This window comes from Pseudophryne corroboree, chromosome 2 (genome assembly GCF_028390025.1).
Source record: "Pseudophryne corroboree isolate aPseCor3 chromosome 2, aPseCor3.hap2, whole genome shotgun sequence".
Taxonomy (NCBI): domain Eukaryota; kingdom Metazoa; phylum Chordata; class Amphibia; order Anura; family Myobatrachidae; genus Pseudophryne; species Pseudophryne corroboree.
This window is the reverse complement of record NC_086445.1, coordinates 402,224,712-402,243,558: the sequence shown is the minus strand read 5'-3', so window position 1 is coordinate 402,243,558 and position 18,847 is coordinate 402,224,712. Positions and strand designations below refer to the sequence as shown.

At 46.9% G+C, this 18,847-nt stretch overlaps 1 protein-coding gene across 1 annotated transcript; it reads right to left on the bottom strand.

The window, feature by feature from the left end:
- Positions 1-4,861: 4,861 nt before the first annotated feature.
- On the bottom strand, positions 4,862-15,147 carry DPH3 (diphthamide biosynthesis 3). The gene is made up of 3 exons (XM_063957135.1): positions 14,925-15,147; positions 6,566-6,640; positions 4,862-5,405 (listed from the first exon to the last, which is right to left on the bottom strand). The coding sequence occupies exons 1-3, from the start codon at positions 15,030-15,032 to the stop codon at positions 5,337-5,339; spliced, it is 252 nt and encodes an 83-aa protein (XP_063813205.1). The 5' UTR covers positions 15,033-15,147; the 3' UTR covers positions 4,862-5,336.
- Between the last annotated feature and the right edge of the window lie 3,700 nt (positions 15,148-18,847).

The window sequence follows — 18,847 nt, the reverse complement described above, 5'->3', positions numbered from 1 at the left end:
TTTTGGAAGAAAATCGATAGAGCCGAAATCTGGACCTTAATGGAACCCAATTTTAGGCCCATAGTCACCTCTGACTGTAGGAAGTGCAGAAATCGACCTAGCTGAAATTCCTCCTTTGGGGCCTTCCTGGCCTCACAGCACGCAACATATTTCCGCCATATGCGGTGATAATGGTTTGCGTTCACTTCTTTCCTAGCTTTAATTAGCGTAGGGATAACTTCCTCCGGAATGCCCTATTCCTTCAGGATCCGGCGTTCAACCGCCATGCCGTCAAACGCAGCCGCGGTACGTCTTGGAACAGACAGGCCCCCTGCTGCAGCAGGTCCTGTCTGAGCGGCAGAGGCCATGGGTCCTCTGAGATCATTTCTTGGGAGTTCTGGGTACCAAGCTCTTCTTGGCCAATCCGGAACAATGAGTATAGTTCTTACTCCTCTCCTTCTTATTATTCTCATTACCCTGGGTAAGAGAGGCAGAGAAGGGAACACATACACCGACTGGTACACCCACGGTGTCACTAGAGCGTCCACAGCTATCGCCTGAGGGTCCCTTGACCTGGCGCAATATCTTTGTAGCTTTTTGTTGGGGCGGGACGCCATCATGTCCACCTGTGGCCTTTCCCAACGGTGTACAATCATTTGGAAGACTTCTGGATGAAGTCCCCACTCTCCCGGGTGGAGGTCGTATCTGCTGAGAAAGTCTGCTTCTCAGTGGTCCACTCCGGGAATGAACACTGCTGACAGTGCTAACACATGATTTTCCGCCCATCGGAGAATCCTTGTGGCTTCTGCCATCGCCATCCTGCTTCTTGTGCCGCCCTGTCGGTCCACATGAGCAACCGCCGCGATGTTGTCTGACTGGATCAGCACCGGCCGGTGTTGAAGCAGGGGCCTAGCCTGACTTAGGGCATTGTAAATGGCCCTTAGTTCCAGAACATTTATGTGTAGGGAAGTCTCCTGACTTTTCCATAGACCTTGGAAGTTTCTTCCCTGTGTGACTGCCCCCCAGCCTCGAAGGCTGGCATCCGTGGTCACCAGGACCCAGTCCTGTATGTCGAATCTGCGGCCCCCTAGAAGATGAGCACTCTGCAGCCACCACCCCAGCGACACCCTGGCCCTTGGAGACAGGGTTATCCGCCGATGCATCTGAAGATGCGACCCGGACCACTTGTCCAACAGATCCCACTGGAAGATCCTTGCATGGGACCTGGCGAATGGAATTTCTTTGTAAGAAGCTACCATCTTTCCCAGGGCTCGCGTGCATTGATGCACCGACACCTGTATTTGTATTAGGAGGTCTTTGTCTAGAGACGCCAACTCCTTGGACTTCTCCTCCGGGAGAAACCCTTTTTATCCTGTTCTGTGTCCAGAACCATACCCAGGAACAGTAGACGCGTCGTAGGAACCAGCTGCGACTTTGGAATATTCAGAATCCAGCCGTGCTGTCGTAGCACTTCCCGAGATAGTGCTACACCGACGAACAACTGCTCCCTGGACCTCGCCTTTATAAGGAGATCGTCCAAGTACGGGATAAGTACTTCGGCCATTACCTTGGTAAATACCCTCGGTGCCGGGGACAGACCAACGGCAACGTCTGGAATTGGTAATGACAATCCTGTACCACAATTTTGAGGTACTCTTGGTGAAGAGGGTAAATAGGGACATGCAGGTAAGCATCCTTGATGTCCAGTGATACCCTGAAATTCTCCAGGCTTGCAATAATCGCCCTGAGCGATTCCATTTTGAACTTGAACCTTCGTATATAAGTGTTCAAGGATTTCAATTTTAGAATGGGTCTCACCGAACCGTCTGGTTTCGGTACCACAACATTTTGAAATAGTAACCCCGGCCTTGTTGAAGGAGGGGTACCTTGATTTCACCTGCTGGAAGTACAGCTTGTGAATTGCCGCCAGTACTACCTTTCTCCGAGGGCAGCAGGCAAGGCTGATGTGAGGTAATAGCGAGGGGGAGTCGCCTCGAACTCCAGCCTGTATCCCTGTGATACTACTTGCAGAACCTAGGGATCCACCTGTGGGCAAGCCCACTGGTCCCTGAAGTTCCCGAGACGCACCCCCACCGCACCGGTCTCCACCTGTGGAGCCCCAGCGTCATGCGGTGGACTCAGAGGAAGCGGGGGAAGATTTTTGATCCTGGGAACTGGCTGTCTGGTGCAGCTTTTTCCTTCTTCCCTTGTCTCTGTGCAGAAAGGAAGCGCCTTTGACCCGCTTGCTTTTCTGAAGCCGAAAGGACTGTACCTGAAAATACGGTGCTTTCTTAGGCTTTTGTGAGGAAACCGGAGGTAAAAAAATTTTTCTTCCCAGCTGTTGCTGTGGATACGAGGTCCCAGAGACCATCCCCAAACAATTCCTCACCCTTATAAGGCAGAATCTCCATGTGCCTTTTAAAGGCAGCATCACCTGTCCACTGCCGGGTTTCTAATACCCTCCTGGCAGAATGGACATTGCATTAATTCTGGATGCCAGCCGGCAAATATCCCTCTGTGCATCCTTCATATATAAGACGACGTCTATAAAATGCTCTATGTTAGCAAAATATTATCCCTGTCTAGGGTATTAATATTATCTGACAGGGTATCAGACCACGCTGCAGCAGCACTATTTATGCTGAGGCAATTGCAGGTCTCAGTATAGAACCTGAGTGTATATACAGACTTCATGATAGCCTCCTGCTTTTTATCAGCAGGCTCCTTCAAGGTGGCCGTATCCTAAGAGGGCAGTGCCACCTTTTTTGACAAACGTGTGAGCGCCTTATCCACCCTAGGGGATATCTCCCAACGTGACCTATCCTCTGGCGGGAAAGGGTACGCCATCAGTAACTGTTTAGAAATTACCAGTTTCTTATCGGGGGAACCCACGCTTCTTTACACACTTCATTCACTCATCTGATGGGGGAACAAAACACTGGCTGCTTTTTCTCCCCAAAAATAAAACCCCTTTTATGTGGTACTTGGGTTCATGTCAGAAATGTGTAACACATTTTTCATTGCCGAGATCATGTAACGGATGTTCCTAGTGGATTTTGAAAATATATCTCAACCTCGTCGACACTGGAGTCAGACTCCGTGTCGACATCTGTGTCTGCCATCTGAGGTAACGGGCGTTTTTTTTTTTAAGCCCCTGATGGCCTTTGAGACGCCTGGGCAGGCGCGGGGTGAGAAGCCGGCTGTCCCACAGCTGTTACGTCATCCAGCCTTTTATGTAAGGAGTTGACATTGTCGGTTAATACCTTCCACCTATCCATCCACTCTGGTGTCGGCCCCACAGGGGGCGACATCCCATTTATCGGCCTCTGCTCCGCCTCCACGTAACCTTCCTCATCCAACATGTCGACACAGCCGTACCGACACACCGCACACACACAGGGAATGCTCTGACTGAGGACAGGACCCCACAAAGTCCTTTGGGGAGACAGAGAGAGAGTATGCCAGCACACACCAGAGCGCTATATAATGCAGGGATTAACACTATAACTGAGTGATTTTTCCCCCAATAGCTGCTTGTATACATATATTGCGCCTAAATTTAGTGCCCCCCCTCTCTTTTTAACCCTTTGAGCCTGAAAACTACAGGGGAGAGCCTGGGGAGCTGTCTTCCAGCTGCACTGTGAAGAAAAAATGGCGCCAGTGTGCTGAGGGAGATAGCCCCGCCCCTTTTTCGGCAGACTTTTCTATGGATTCTGGCAGGGGTAATTTATCACATATATAGCCCTGGGACTATATATTGTGATTTGCCAGCCAAGGTGTCTTATATTGCCCTCAGGGCGCCCCCCCCCCCCCCCCAAGCGCCCTGCACCCATCAGTGACCGGAGTGTGAGGTGTGCATCAGGAGCAATGGCGCACAGCTGCAGTGCTGTGCGCTACCTTGTTGAAGACAGAAGTCTTCTGCCGCCGATTTTCCGGAACACTTCTTGCTTCTGGCTCTGTAAGGGGGCCGGCGGCGCGGCTCCGGGAACGAACACCAAGGTCGGGTCCTGCGGTCGATCCCTCTGGAGCTAATGGTGTCCAGTAGCCTAAGAAGCCCAAACTACCACCTGTTAGGTAGGTTCGCTTCTTCTCCCCTTAGTGACTAAGGCTTAGTCCCTCGCTGCAGTGAGTCTGTTGCCAGCAGATCTCACTGTAAAATAAAAAACCTAAATATACTTTCTTTCTATTAGCTCAGGAGAGCCCCTAGTGTGCATCCAGCTCAGCCGGGCACAAGATTCTAACTGAGGTCTGGAGGAGGGTCATAGTGGGAGGAGCCAGTGCACACCAGGTAGTCCTAAAGCTTTCTTTAGTTGTGCCCAGTCTCCTGCGGAGCCGCTATTCCCCATGGTCCTTACGGAGTCCCAGCATCCACTTAGGACGTCAGAGAAAGTGTAATTCTCAAAAAACACGCATTAACATTATGAAGCTGATGGAGGTTGAGCACATGCGCCAGTTGACGTTGTGTATTTTCCCACTGCACATACAAATGTGAGCATGGACAGAGGAACACATCAAACCTTATGACCGAATAGGTGGAACGATGGTGACAATGTGCATTTTCATATATTCAACATACAGTAAAAGGTTTGTTCAGACAAATGTGTCTTATCTAGAACAATTACACGCACATATGCCTATAAGAATGTCTTTTGCACCTGACAGCAGATAGATGCACATGTACTGTTGTTCTTGTTGAGGATTTGTAGTAACATAATTGCCTAAGCTGCCCATGCAGATCCGGATGCACTACGTGGTAGGAGCAGCATTCCCTATGGTGTGACACAATTATTGCATGCACTATTTTCCTTAACAATTTACGCCCATTTCAGTACCAACTATGCATAAGCCCATAGGTATTAGTGATCAGTGTATTTTAGCAATGAAAACATAAAAAGCATGATTTTATTAAAATACATATATACAGTAGTCTTAAATATTTTTTTGCATTGCTTCTATGATGTTGCTGCCAACAAGCATCTGGGTAAAGCACAAGCACCACAAAATGGATATCAGACCTTTGTGAAGGCAATATAACCACCCAATTTTGGCTATTCCCACACCCTGCATAAGCTATCCTGAAGTTAAACCATATTAATCTGATGCATAACTAACCGCTCTGAAAGCATTTCACTGCATGGAAAAGAGCAGAAATTAGCCATTTCTAAAGCTTCAACTTTGTCCAGGAGGTCTCTTGTAAAGCTCCAGCCTTAAGAAACAAACCAGGTCTTCATAAGATCCACAAATGTAATAAATATAGATCTCTAAAGCACACTGCAATTACTGTCCGATATCCGATTTACAGGTTTCTGGTTGACAGTCTTGTAGCCACATCAGGGGATTCAACCACTAAATGATGGTCAGCACTTTAACATTTCACTTTTGCTGGACACTGGTTCGGGAATAACTTCACCTATCATGAATTCATCCTACAAATAAAAGAACAAATAACAAATGTAAAAGGTCCATTGTATGTTTTCAGCAAGTTCTATAACACTAGAGCTACTTATACTGTATTATTCATTAGGCCAGACAATGAGAAATAAACTGCATGTGCATAAATAAAGGATAGAATGGGCTCTGGACTTGCAGTATTATTCTTATACTGCAGAAGTAGGTGAGCGGTAAATTTTATTAATGCGCGTTCGTGTTCTACTCAGGAACGTATTTAAGGATCAAGGCACCCTTAGGCACAACAATAATGCCACTCCCCACCCCCAAATGTTATTATTTTCATTATTTGGTTATAAGCCCTCATTTGACAATTGCCAGTTTAATATAATAAAACAAGCCAAGAGCCAATATATTTAATTTTAATTTTTAATGATGTATACATCCTAATTAAGACCGTTTACAGGGGCACCTTACAGATAAGTCGGGACCAGTATAAAGGGCACCTCTAATCATGGGTCTAATGGGAAATGCATCACTGGATCTACCACAGGATTTCTCAAGATGTTCAATAAATAATAAAAAAAAAAAACACGAGGTGTTAGCTTTACACCAGAGGTTCTCAAACACGGTCCTCAAGGCACCCCAACGGTCCAGGTTTTAAGTTGATCCATATTTGGCCACAAGTGACTTAATTAGCACAACAGTCAGTTTGATTGAACAATCCGTGCTGAGCCATGGATATAACTAAAATCTGGACCGTTGGGGCGCCTTGAGGACCGCGTTTGAGAACCTCTGCTTTACACATTTAAACATATAGAGGGTCACTTATAAAACATTAAGAAACCTTTTGTGAAACCATGATTAAGGTACAGCTCTTCATAACACCAATCACAGGACTAGCATTGCACAGACAACATTTATCCTAGATATACATCAGTTATGCAAAACAAAAACTTGTTAACTCTAAGTAACCAATCCAGTTCTGACTTTTGTTTGCTATAGCTTGGTGACCTATTACCTGTGCAGCAGTTATTGTAAATAGGCAACATAGCTCATAAATGCCATATTTAAATTTAGTCTGCATTTAATGAAAGGCCTATACAGACCTGAAGCCGACAATGAAGTACCGATTTATTTTTTGTATTATGATAACAGCATACATTTCAACTAACTGGGGTGTCTGACAAGTACGTACCTTATCATAGATCACTTTCACAAGTAATGAGCAACTGGGACAAGTTGCAACTTCTTCTCCATTCTCCAAATCTTCCTAAAATGCACATTGTAGATTAAACAAATGTTATAAAGGTGGCAGATAGTAACTCTTTTTTGCAAATAGTACATATTTTAAAGACGGCATAACTACAGTAGTTCCCAGCCAATGTCGGGCTGGGCTGGGGGACAGGATGCCATCTGCCCCTCCTGCTGGTACACTTATTGCTACAGGGCCACATACACAATGCTCTACATATACTGTATGTGGCAAGCTGTGGGAGACCAACAGAACTGTACCTGCAGGAGACAGGGAGAACGGTGGCTGAGCAGAGGCAGGAATAACGGCAGGTGGGTGGAAGGCAGGCACAATTGTGTTAACAATCCGACCCACTGAGCTCCCATAAGTCTCACAGCAGGCAGTAATTACGATCGTGTAAGAGTTTGGCTGCGCACCACTGCAGGGGAGAAAGCAGTCATCTTTCAAGGAGAGCCGGAGTGGAACAGAAAACAGACTAAGGGGGTAATTCCAAGTTGATCGCAGCAGGATTTTTGTTAGCAATTGGGCAAAACCATGTGCACTGCAGGGGAGGCAGATATACCATGTGCAGAGAGAGTTAGATTTGGGTGGGGTGTGTTCAATCGGCAATCTAATTTGCAGTGTAAAAATAAAGCAGCCAGTATTTACCCTGCACAGAAATAAAATAACCCACCCAAATCTAACTCTTTCTGCACATGTTATATCTGTCCCCCCTGCAGTGCACATGGTTTTGCCCAACTGCTAAAAAATTTCCTGCTGCGATCAACTTGGAATTAACCCCTAAGTCAGGTCATTTTGTGACGACATTGAGGGTGCTAGGTAGGTGTGGACATTGAAGGTATTGCAGGGTGGACTGTGAAGGGGTCACAGCGAGTGCTGTGAGATGGAGATTGAAAGTGTTTAGGAGTGGGGAATGCTGTTTGGTGGACATTGAAGGGGCTGCGAAGAGCGAGTTGGTTATTGAAGGTGGGGAGCATTTTGAGGTGGACACTGACGGTACCAGAGGGTGCTGTGAGGTGGACAGCGAAGGAGAGGGGAGAATTGTGATGTTAACATTGAATGCAGTGGGGAATGGTCTATGGGGTGTGGGGGGAGTGAGTGCGGGGGTCAGTGTGTACTGTTGGGGGCAGCGTGTGAGCTGTGATGGGATCAGTGAAAGGAGAATGAGTGCTGAAAGTGAGTGCACTGAGCTGGATACTGAGAGCTGTTAGTGGGCCATGTGTGCAGAGTTGGGGCAGCGAGTGTGGGATCAGTGAGGCTATGATGCCAGTGTGTGCTGTGATGACCTTATTGCTATATTTAAGGAACAGGCAGTGAGAGAACTATGGAGGGGGTAATGAGAGACAGGGGATGTGGTGTGGATCCTGACAGTTAGAATGCAGACAGTAGCATCCCATCAGGAAGGGTCCTGATGGTAAGTACTGGGATTAGGTAAGGAGAGGGTTAGGCTGTGGGAGGCACTGGCGTATCTATAATGGGTGTAGTGTGTGCGGTGCACATGGGCCCCTGAGTCCAAAGGTGGCCCCCAATGCACCTATTTTTTAATACTAACCCCTCCGGAGTCCCGCGCTGATGTCATCAGTGCTGTGGAATAACCGTGAAAATGGAGCAGCGGCCATTTTCAAGGTGTTCTGCACATGCGCAGTAGAGAAATCACTAGGAAAATGGCCGCCGCACCATGTGCAGTAGAGTCTGAGCCCCCTAGTGGTCAAACTCTCCAGCCTGACAGCAGAGAGAAGGGGTCTGAACGGAGGAAGTAGCACATGGGCCTGCTCCTCTCTTAAAGTGCCCCTGGCGGGAGGGGTGGGGTAGGGGTACATTTGAAATTCTCTCTGGGATCTGTCAGGATGTCACAGTCAGCATTCGACTTCCGGGATTACAATACCATTCTGAGAGGGTTATGGCTACAACCAAGTTGGGGAAAGGACAGCTTACGCCACCAGGGGGAGGAGCAAGGTCCAAACAGGGTACCCGAAATGTACGCTTGCCACGCTTTGGGCTCGGTGGCTTGCTCAGCTTCTCTTGCCACAGGGTTACTGAAGGAAACAGTTGGGGGCGTGGATAGTTAAAGTCCTATTCTGCCGGCCTAGCTCCTCCCCCCGACGTCAGAGGTCCTTTGGCCCACTTGGTTCTAGCATCTACCAATCCGAGAGAGCCCTTTAGAGTGGATGCTAGATTCAAGTGGCCTATCGGATCTTTTACGTCAGGGGGAGGAGCCACAACACAAGGGGGGAGGAGCTAGGCCAGCAGGATATTTCCTCTACTATCCACACCACCAACTATTACCTTTAGTAATCAGGTGGCGAGCGAAGGAAGGCTGTAGCTCATCCCCCTGGTGACGTCAGAAGGTCCCTTCTCCCACTCCGATTTAGAACTAGTGATGTGCACCGGACATTTTTCGGGTTTTGTGTTTGGATTCGGACGTGTTTTGGCAAAACCTCCCTGAAAATTTTTTGTCGGATTCGGGTGTGTTTTGGATTCGGGTGTTTTTTTACAAAAAAACCCTCAAAAACAGCTTAAATCATAGAATTTGGGGGTCCTTTTGATCCCATAGTATTATTAACCTCAATAACCATAATTTACACATTTTCAGTCTATTCTGAACACCTCACAATATTTATTTTTAGTCCTAAAATTTGCACCGAGGTCGCTGGATGGCTAAGCTAAGCGACCCAAGTGGCCGACACAAACACCTGGCCCATCTAGGAGTGGCACTGCAGTGTCAGACAGGATGGCACTTCAAAAAAAAAAAGTCCCCAAACAGCACATGATGCAAAGAAAAAAAAAGGCGCACCAAGGTCGCTGTGTGACTAAGCTAAGCGACACAAGTGGCTGACACAAACACCTGGCCCATCTAGGAGTGGCACTGCAGTGTCAGACAGGATGGCACTTCAAAAAAAAAGTCCCCAAACAGCACATGATGCAAAGAAAAATGAAAGAAAAAAGAGGTGCAAGATGGACCCTTATGTTGTATAAACAGGAAATGCACACTTTAACGAACCCATCATTTCAGCGACAGGGTCTGCCACACAACTGTGACTGAAATGACTGGTTGGTTTGGGCCCCCACCAAAAATGAAGCAATCAATCTCTCCTTGCACAAACTGGCTCTACAGAGGCAAGATGTCCACCTCATCATCATCCTCCGATTCCTCACCCCTTTCACTGTGTTCATCCCCCTCCTCACAGATTATTAATTCGTCCCCACTGGAATCCACCATCTCAGATCCCTGTGTACTTTCTGGAGGCAATTGCTGCTGGTGAATGTCTCCACGGAGGAATTGATTATAATTCATTTTGATGAACATCATCTTCTCCACATTTTCTGGAAGTAACCTCGTACGCCGTTTGCTGACAAGGTGAGCGGCTGCACTAAACACTCTTTCGGAGTACACACTGGAGGGAGGGCAACTTAGGTAGAATAAAGCCAGTTTGTGCAAGGGCCTCCAAATTGCCTCTTTTTCCTGCCAGTATACGTACGGACTGTCTGACGTGCCTACTTGGATGCGGTCACTCATATAATCCTCCACCATTCTTTCAATGGTGAGAGAATCATATGCAGTGACAGTAGACGACATGTCAGTAATCGTTGGCAGGTCCTTCAGTCCGGACCAGATGTCAGCACTCGCTCCAGACTGCCCTGCATCACCGCCAGCGGGTAAGCTCGGAATTCTTAGCCTTTTCCTCGCACCCCCAGTTGCGGGAGAATGTCAAGGAGGAGATGTTGACGGGTCACGTTCCGCTTGACTTGACAATTTTCTCACCAGCAGGTCTTTGAACCTCTGCAGACTTGTGTCTGCTGGAAAGAGAGATACAACGTAGGTTTTAAATCTAGGATCGAGCATGGTGGCCAAAATGTAGTGCTCTGATTACAACAGATTGACCACCCGTGAATCCTGGTTAAGCGAATTAAGGTCTCCATCCACAAGTCCCACATGCCTAGCGGAATCGCTCTGTTTTAGCTCCTCCTTCAATGTCTCCAGCTTCTTCTGCAAAAGCCTGATGAGGGGAATGACCTGACTCAGGCTGGCAGTGTGTGAACTGACTTCACGTGTGGCAAGTTCAAAGGGTTGCAGAACCTTGCACAACGTTGAAATCATTCTCCACTGCGCTTGAGTCAGGTGCATTCCCCCTCCTTTGCCTATATCGTGGGCAGATGTATAGGCTTGAATGGCCTTTTGCTGCTCCTCCATCCTCTGAAGCATATAGAGGGTTGAATTCCACCTCGTTACCACCTCTTGCTTCAGATGATGGCAGGGCAGGTTCAGGAATGTTTGGTGGTGCTCCAGTCTTCGGCACGCGGTGGCTGAATGCCAGAAGTGGCCCGCAATTCTTCGGGCCACCGACAGCATCTCTTGCACGCCCCTGTCGTTTTTTAAATAATTCTGCACAACCAAATTCAATGTATGTGCAAAACATGGGACGTGCTGGAATTTGCCCACATGTAATGCACGCACAATATTGGTGGCGTTGTCCGATGTCACAAATCCCCAGGAGAGTCCAATTGGGGTAAGCCATTCTGCGATGATGTTCCTCAGTTTCCGTAAGAGGTTGTCAGCTGTGTGCCTCTTATGGAAAGCGGTGATACAAAGCGTAGCCTGCCTAGGAACGAGTTGGCGTTTGCGAGATGCTGCTACTGGTGCCGCCGCTGCTGTTCTTGCTGCGGGAGGCAATACATCTACCCAGTGGGCTGTCACAGTCATATAGTCCTGAGTCTGCCCTGCTCCACTTGTCCACATGTCCGTGGTTAAGTGGACATTGGGTACAACTGCATTTTTTAGGACACTGGTGACTCTTTTTCTGACGTCTGTGTACATTTTCGGTATCGCCTGCCTAGAGAAATGGAACCTAGATGGTATTTGGTACCGGGGACACAGTACCTCAATCAAGTCTCTAGTTGCCTCTGAATTAACGGTGGATACCGGAACCACATTTCTCACCGCCCAGGCTGCAAGGGCCTGAGTTATCCGCTTTGCAGCAGGATGACTACTGTGATATTTCATCTTCCTCGCAAAGGACTGTTGGACAGTCAATTGCTTACTGGAAGTAGTACAAGTGGTCTTCCGACTTCCCCTCTGGGATGACGATCGACTCCCAGCAGCAACAACAGCAGCGCCAGCAGCAGTAGGCGTTACACTCAAGGATGCATCGGAGGAATCCCAGGCAGGAGAGGGCTTGCCAGTGACATGGCCTGCAGGACTATTGGCTTTCCTGTGTAAGGTGGAACTTGATACTGAGGGAGTTGGTGGTGTGGTTTGCAGGAGCTTGGTTACAGGAGGAAGGGATTTAGTGGTCTGGACTGCTTCCGCTGTCATCCAAAGTTTTTGAACTTGTCACTGACTTATGATGAATGCGCTGCAGGTGACGTATAAGGGAGGATGTTCCGAGGTGGTTAACGTCCTTACCCCTACTTATTACAGCTTAACAAAGGCAATACACGGCTTGACACCAGTTGTCCGCATTTGTGTTGAAATAATTCCACACCGAAGAGCTGATTTTTTTTTGTATTTTGACCAGGCATGTCAATGGCCATATTCGTCCCACGGACAACAGGTTTCTCCCCGGGTGCCTGACTTAAACAAACCACCTCACCATCAGAATCCTCCTTGTCAATTTCCTCCCCAGCGCTAGCAACACCCATATCCTCATCCTGGTGTACTTCAACAGTGACATCTTCAATTTGACTATCAGGAACTGGACTGCGGGTGCTCCTTCCAGCACTTGCAGGGGGCGTGCAAATGGTGGAAGGCACAAGCTCTTCCCGTCCAGTGTTGGGAAGGTCATGCATCGCAACCGACACAATTGGACTCTCCTTGGGGATTTGTGATTTAGAAGAACGCACAGTTCTTTGCTGTGCTTTTGCCAGCTTAAGTCTTTTCATTTTTCTAGCGAGAGGATGAGTGCTTCCATCCTCATGTGAATCTGAACCACTAGCCATGGACATAGGCCAGGGCCTCAGCCGTTCCTTGCCACTCCGTGTCGTAAATGGCATATTGGCAAGTTTACGCTTCTCATCAGACGCTTTCAATTTTGATTTTTGGGTCATTTTACTGAACTTTTGTTTTTTGGATTTTACATGCTCTCTACTATAACATTGGGCATCGGCCTTGGCAGACGACGTTGATGGCATTTCATCGTCTCGGCCATGACTAGTGGCAGCAGCTTGAGCACGAGGTGGAAGTGGATCTTGATCTTTCCCTATTTTAACCTCCACATTTTTGTTCTCCATTTTTTAATGTGTGGAATTATATGCCAGTATCAATAGCAATGGCCTACTACTATATATACTGCGCACAACTGAAATGCACCACAGGTATGGATGGATAGTATACTTGACGACACAGAGGTAGGTAGAGCAGTGGCCTACTGTACCGTAATGCTATATATTATATACTGGTGGTCAGCAAACTGTGCAAAACTGAAATGCACCACAGGTATGGATGGATAGTATACTTGACGACACAGAGGTAGGTAGAGCAGTGGCCTTCTGTACCGTTCTCCTATATATTATATACTGGAGGTCAGCAAAATTATGCACTGTACTCCTACTATATACTACAATGCAGCACAGATATGGAGTGTTTTTCAGGCATACAACGTATACTGGTGGTCACTGGTCAGCAAAACTCTGCACTGTACTCCTCCTATATAATACTGCTGGTCCCCAGTCCCCACAATAAAGCAGTGTGAGCACAAATATATGCAGCACACTGAACACAGATATGGAGTGTTTTTCAGGCAGACAACGTATACTGGTGGTCACTGTCAGCAAAACTCTGCACTGTACTGCTCCTATATAATACAGCTGCTCCCCAGTCCCCACAATTAAGCAGTGTGAGCACAGATATATGCAGCACACTGAGTACAGATAAGGAGCGTTTTTTTCAGGCAGAGAACGGATAAAACTGGTGGTCACTGATCAGCAAAACTCTGCACTGTACTCCTCCTATAATACAGGTTGAGTATCCCATATCCAAATATTCCGAAATACGGACTTTTTTGAGTAAGAGTGAGCTAGTGAAAACTATGTTTTCTGATGGCTCAATGTACACAAACTTTGTTTAATACACAAAGTTATTAAAAACATTGTATTAAATGACCTTTAGGCTGTGTGTATAAGGTGTATATGAAACATAAATGAATTGTGTGAATGTAGACACACTTTGTTTAATGCACAAAGTTATAAAAAATATTGTCTAAAATGACCTTCAGGCTGTGTGTATAAGGTGTATATGTAACATAAATGCACTCTGTGCTTAGACTTAGGTCCCATCACCATGATATCTCATTATGGTATGCAATTATTCCAAAATACGGAAAAATCCGATATCCAAAATACCTCTGGTCCCAAGCATTTTGGATAAGGGAGACTCAACCTGTACTGCTGGTCCCCAGTCCCCACAATTAAGATATAAGCAAGCACAAATATTTGCATCAACAATGAATAAACGGAGAGGACGCCAGCCACGTCCTCTCCCTAACATTTCCAATGCACGAGTGAAAATGGCGGCGACGCGCGGCTGCTTATATAGAATCCGAATCTCGCGAGAATCCGACAGCGGGATGATGACGTTCGGGCGCGCTCGGGTTAACCGAGCCATACGGGAGAATCCGAGTATGCCTCGGACCCGTGTAAAATGGGTGAAGTTCGGGGGGGTTCGGTTTCCGAGGAACCGAACCCGCTCATCACTATTTAGAACCAACCATCACCTCAGGGAGATATGTAGGGGCGCTGGTAGAAAAGCCGGGCCGCTAAACTGCATTTGCGCCCCAGGCTAAATACTGCCAGCCAGACGGCCCCTATTCCCAAATAATAGCGCTGTTACAGCTCTGCTCCCGTACTTTAGGAGGAGCATAGAACATATAATGCAATGGTGTTCCAGGAGCGTGGTACTATGATGGTTGATTCTATTTCGGAGTGGGAGAAGGGACCTTCTGACGTATCTAGGGGAGGAGACACGTCACCAGGGGGAGGAGCTACGGGCGAACAGGGTACCCGTAAAGTACCTTCGCGGGCTCGCTTCGCTCGCCACGCTTCGGGCTCGGTGGCTCGCTCCGCTCGCCACCTGATTACTAAAGGTAATAGTTGGTGGCGTGGATAGTAGAGGAACTATCCCGCTGGCCTTGCTCCTCCCCCTTGTGTTGTGACTCCTCCCCCAGACGGAAAAGGTCCCTTAGCCCACTTGATTCTAGCATCTAACGTACTATGATATGACGGTCGTGCCCCAGTACACGGATGTAAGGTGCGGCACATGACCCAGGTGCATCAGCCCGGGCAGTGCCGGTGTCACGCGCACTGGTACCTTGGTGATGGCGAACCTGTCCCCACACGGGCAGGGATAGTAATAGGTCTCCGTGTCCTCGTCATACTCGAAGTCCTCGATCTCTACCTCATCGTGATACACCGCCATCCCGGGGCCCGCAGCGCCGACAATCACCTGTCACACACTGAACAGCAATACCGGCATCATGTCCACCGGTCCGCACCTCGCTGTAGCGTCTCTGGCTGATTGCGTCATTCCTTAACTGCAACGTAAAAAAGCCGGCGACCGCCATCTTTGATTCTGGCACTATCACGCAGCCCACACACTACTTCTGGTTTCTGTTACACACATCAGCCCATCTAAAAAGCATTTACTGTAGGTGGCATAGGAATATTGGAATGTTTGTGGTAATATATGGAATACAGTACAAATATAATTTAACTTACTGTACTCTCTAAATATATTTCCTTTTTTAAATGTTTATATGATGAATAGCCTGCTTTACTGTGGATTCTAGTTGCCAATATTAGCATAAGTGAAAATGTAAGAATCCGACAACCTTACCACAGCTGGTGTCCTAAAATCATACAGAGCGTAACATTTTTGTACGTTATATTTTAGTTGTCCATAATTGCTGCTTTGTGGCGGTGTGCATAGGAGAAGGGTCATGGTCCTACAGTGGGTTTGGAATGGACACATTGGGAAAGGTCATAAAAAAGTCATCATTAGTGTAAATATAATAAATTATTAGATTCAATATTTACCCCTCCGGAGTCCCGCGCCGACGTCAGCAATAATTCCAAGTATAGTGATTTAATCAACTTACCATATTGCTTCATAGGAAACACTAATCAAAATATCTATGAATCATCTTCAAATTACAATATACATATTGTTTACAATTAATGTAAGTAACTAGTTCCAATTGTTCAGTATGATTTACCGACAGACACAATACCAAAAGTCATAATCCCGACAGCCATGGACCTAGTCAAAATACAGACTACTGACATAAAATAGATAGGCTGAATGTCAATAATAAATGTATTGATGCTTGTCCATATTCTTTTACATGTATCTAGGTATGGATGGGGACGATGCTGTGGTGCTGTGCACAGTGAATGAAACGAACTTCCGGGTTGCGTTCCAACGACCGGAAGTCGGCCGCATCACATGACGGGAACTTCCGCTTTTGAATGATCTGTTTGCGGCTGTGATCGGAGACGTGAGATCTCCATAGTAACGCATATAAACAGGAAGAACGCCAGCCGTGATCGGTGGAACATGTGACTACACAGGAGTTGGATTAGATACAAATCATGGACGCTATTATCCTGGATGGGATTGTTCATCTTATCTACAATGGTTACCCTATTGATCCAGTACTGTCTTTTTATCCAACCAATTATGTTAAAATATAAATTTTCATGGATGTATTTAAATGTATACAGCATATGGGCAGCTTATTTGGATGATATATATATATATATATATATATATATATATATATATATACTACATGTAATTATAGGTTTTTTAGTTTGTATATGTATGTTACATGGATTATTTTTGATGGTGGAACCTGATTGGCTGAGGAGGATATGTAACACAGCCAGAGGGGTATAAAGGGACCAGGGGGGTCACTTCCACTGCACACCCTGAGGAAGGATTTTCTATCCGAAACGCGTTGGTGGACTTACACAGGAGGACCCTAGGCTGAACCACACCACGTATGTTGGTACAACGATTTTTGGGCAGGGATTATTCCAACCTATATTGTCTGGATACAATTCCCCCCTCCCCCCCCCCCCTCCTGAGGTCGAGAATAGAAGCCAGGACCAAAAAGATATCTTTCAGCGCATATAGGGCTTGACATAAAGGTAAGCCTGGTGCAGATGGGCGACCTATTATAAAGTTGATGTGACATGGTGTGTTAAGGAGTTATCCATATATCAACCATTGTGGAACAATTAACTTGAGTAAGAGGTCCAAAATAGAAGCAAGGACCCAAAGATACCTTTCAACGCACATAGGGCCCATTGTAAAGGTCAGTCTCCAGAGGCAAGGATCTTAAAGATCTATTGGAAACATGAGAATTTACTAATGGATATGCTATGCAATGTTTTCTCTTTGAGGAACAAGAAAGTATAGGGATCAAAATTGTGTATAGCAGCGCTGGGAGATCGCCCTTCTATGTTATATTGTGTCTAGAAAGGAGTGGGGCTCTTTTTTGGTGGTCTACCGAGCTGCAGCTAGGGCGCAAGTTACTATTTCACCTATTTTTTTTACTTAAAATACAGACATGGTTAAAATACACTACGCCATGTCAGCATTTCAAATGTTGGTATTCTGACTATGTCGGCATAATGAAAGTCAGCATTTTGACTGTCGGGATTATGACCGTCTGTATTGTGGTCGTCGGTAAATCATCTGCCACCCTATGGTATAATCAAACTGAGGCAGTCGGGATTCCGGCACCAGTATTGTGATCCATGGGCCTAATTCAGACCTTATCGTAGTAACAAATTTGTTAGCAGATGGGCAATACCATGTGCACTGCAGGGGGGGGGGGGGGGGGGGGGCAGATGTAACGTGCAGAGTTAGATTTGGGTGGGGTGTGTTCAAACTGAAATCTAAATTGCAGTGTAAAAATAAAGCAGCCAGTAGTTACCTTGCACAGAAACCATATAACCCACCCAAATCTAACTGTCTCTGCACATGTTCTATCTGCGGCCCCACCCCCCCCTCCTCTGTAGTGCACATGGTTTTGCCTATCTGCTAACAAATTTGCTACTGCGATCAACTATGAATTACCTCCTATGTCGGGTTCCCAGCATCAGCATTCTGACCAGTGTCTGGATTCCAACTGCTGTCATCCTGAACGCTAGTATTCTCTCCGGATCCCTTTGTATGAAGTGATTATGATTTTCATAGATTATTTTAGCACCAGTTATTTATATAGCGCACACATATTCCGCAGCGCTTTACAGAGAATATTTGGCCATTCACATCAGTCCCTGCCCCGGTGGAGCTTACAAGCTCTGAGGCAGATGTATTAAGCCTGGAGAAGGGATAAAGAAGTGATAAATGCAAGGTGGTAACACACCAGCCAGTCAGCTTCTAACTGTAATTTTTCAAATCCATAATGATTGGCAGGTGCGTTATCACCTTGCACTTATCACTTCTTTATCCCTTCTCCAGGCTTAATACATCAGCCCCTATATTCCCTACCACACTTACACACACACACGCACGCGCGCTAGGGTTCATTTCTCTATCGTCCTAAGTGGATGCTGGGGTTCCTGAAAGGACCATGGGGAATAGCGGCTCCGCAGGAGACAGGGCACAAAAGTAAAGCTTTTACAGGTCAGGTGGTGTGTACTGGCTCCTCCCCCTATGACCCTCCTCCAGACTCCAGTTAGATTTTTGTGCCCGGCCGAGAAGGGTGCAATTCTAGGTGGCTCTCATAAAGAGCTGCTTAGAGAGTTTAGCTTAGGTTTTTTATTTTACAGTGATTCCTGCTGGCAACAGGATCACTGCAACGAGGGACAGAGGGGAGAAGAAGTGAACTCACCTGCGTGCAGGATGGATTGGCTTCTTGGCTACTGGACATGAAGCTCCAGAGGGACGATCACAGGTACAGCCTGGATGGTCACCGGAGCCACGCCGCCGGCCCCCTCACAGATGCTGAAGCAAGAAGAGGTCCAGAATCGGCGGCTGAAGACTCCTGCAGTCTTCTTAAGGTAGCGCACAGCACTGCAGCTGTGCGCCATTTTCCTCTCAGCACACTTCACACGGCAGTCACTGAGGGTGCAGGGCGCTGGGGGGGGGCGCCCTGGGAGGCAAATGTAAACCTTTAAAAAGGCTAAAAATACCTCACATATAGCCCCAGAGGCTATATGGAGATATTTACCCCTGCCTAAATGTACTAAATAGCGGGAGACGAGCCCGCCGGAAAAGGG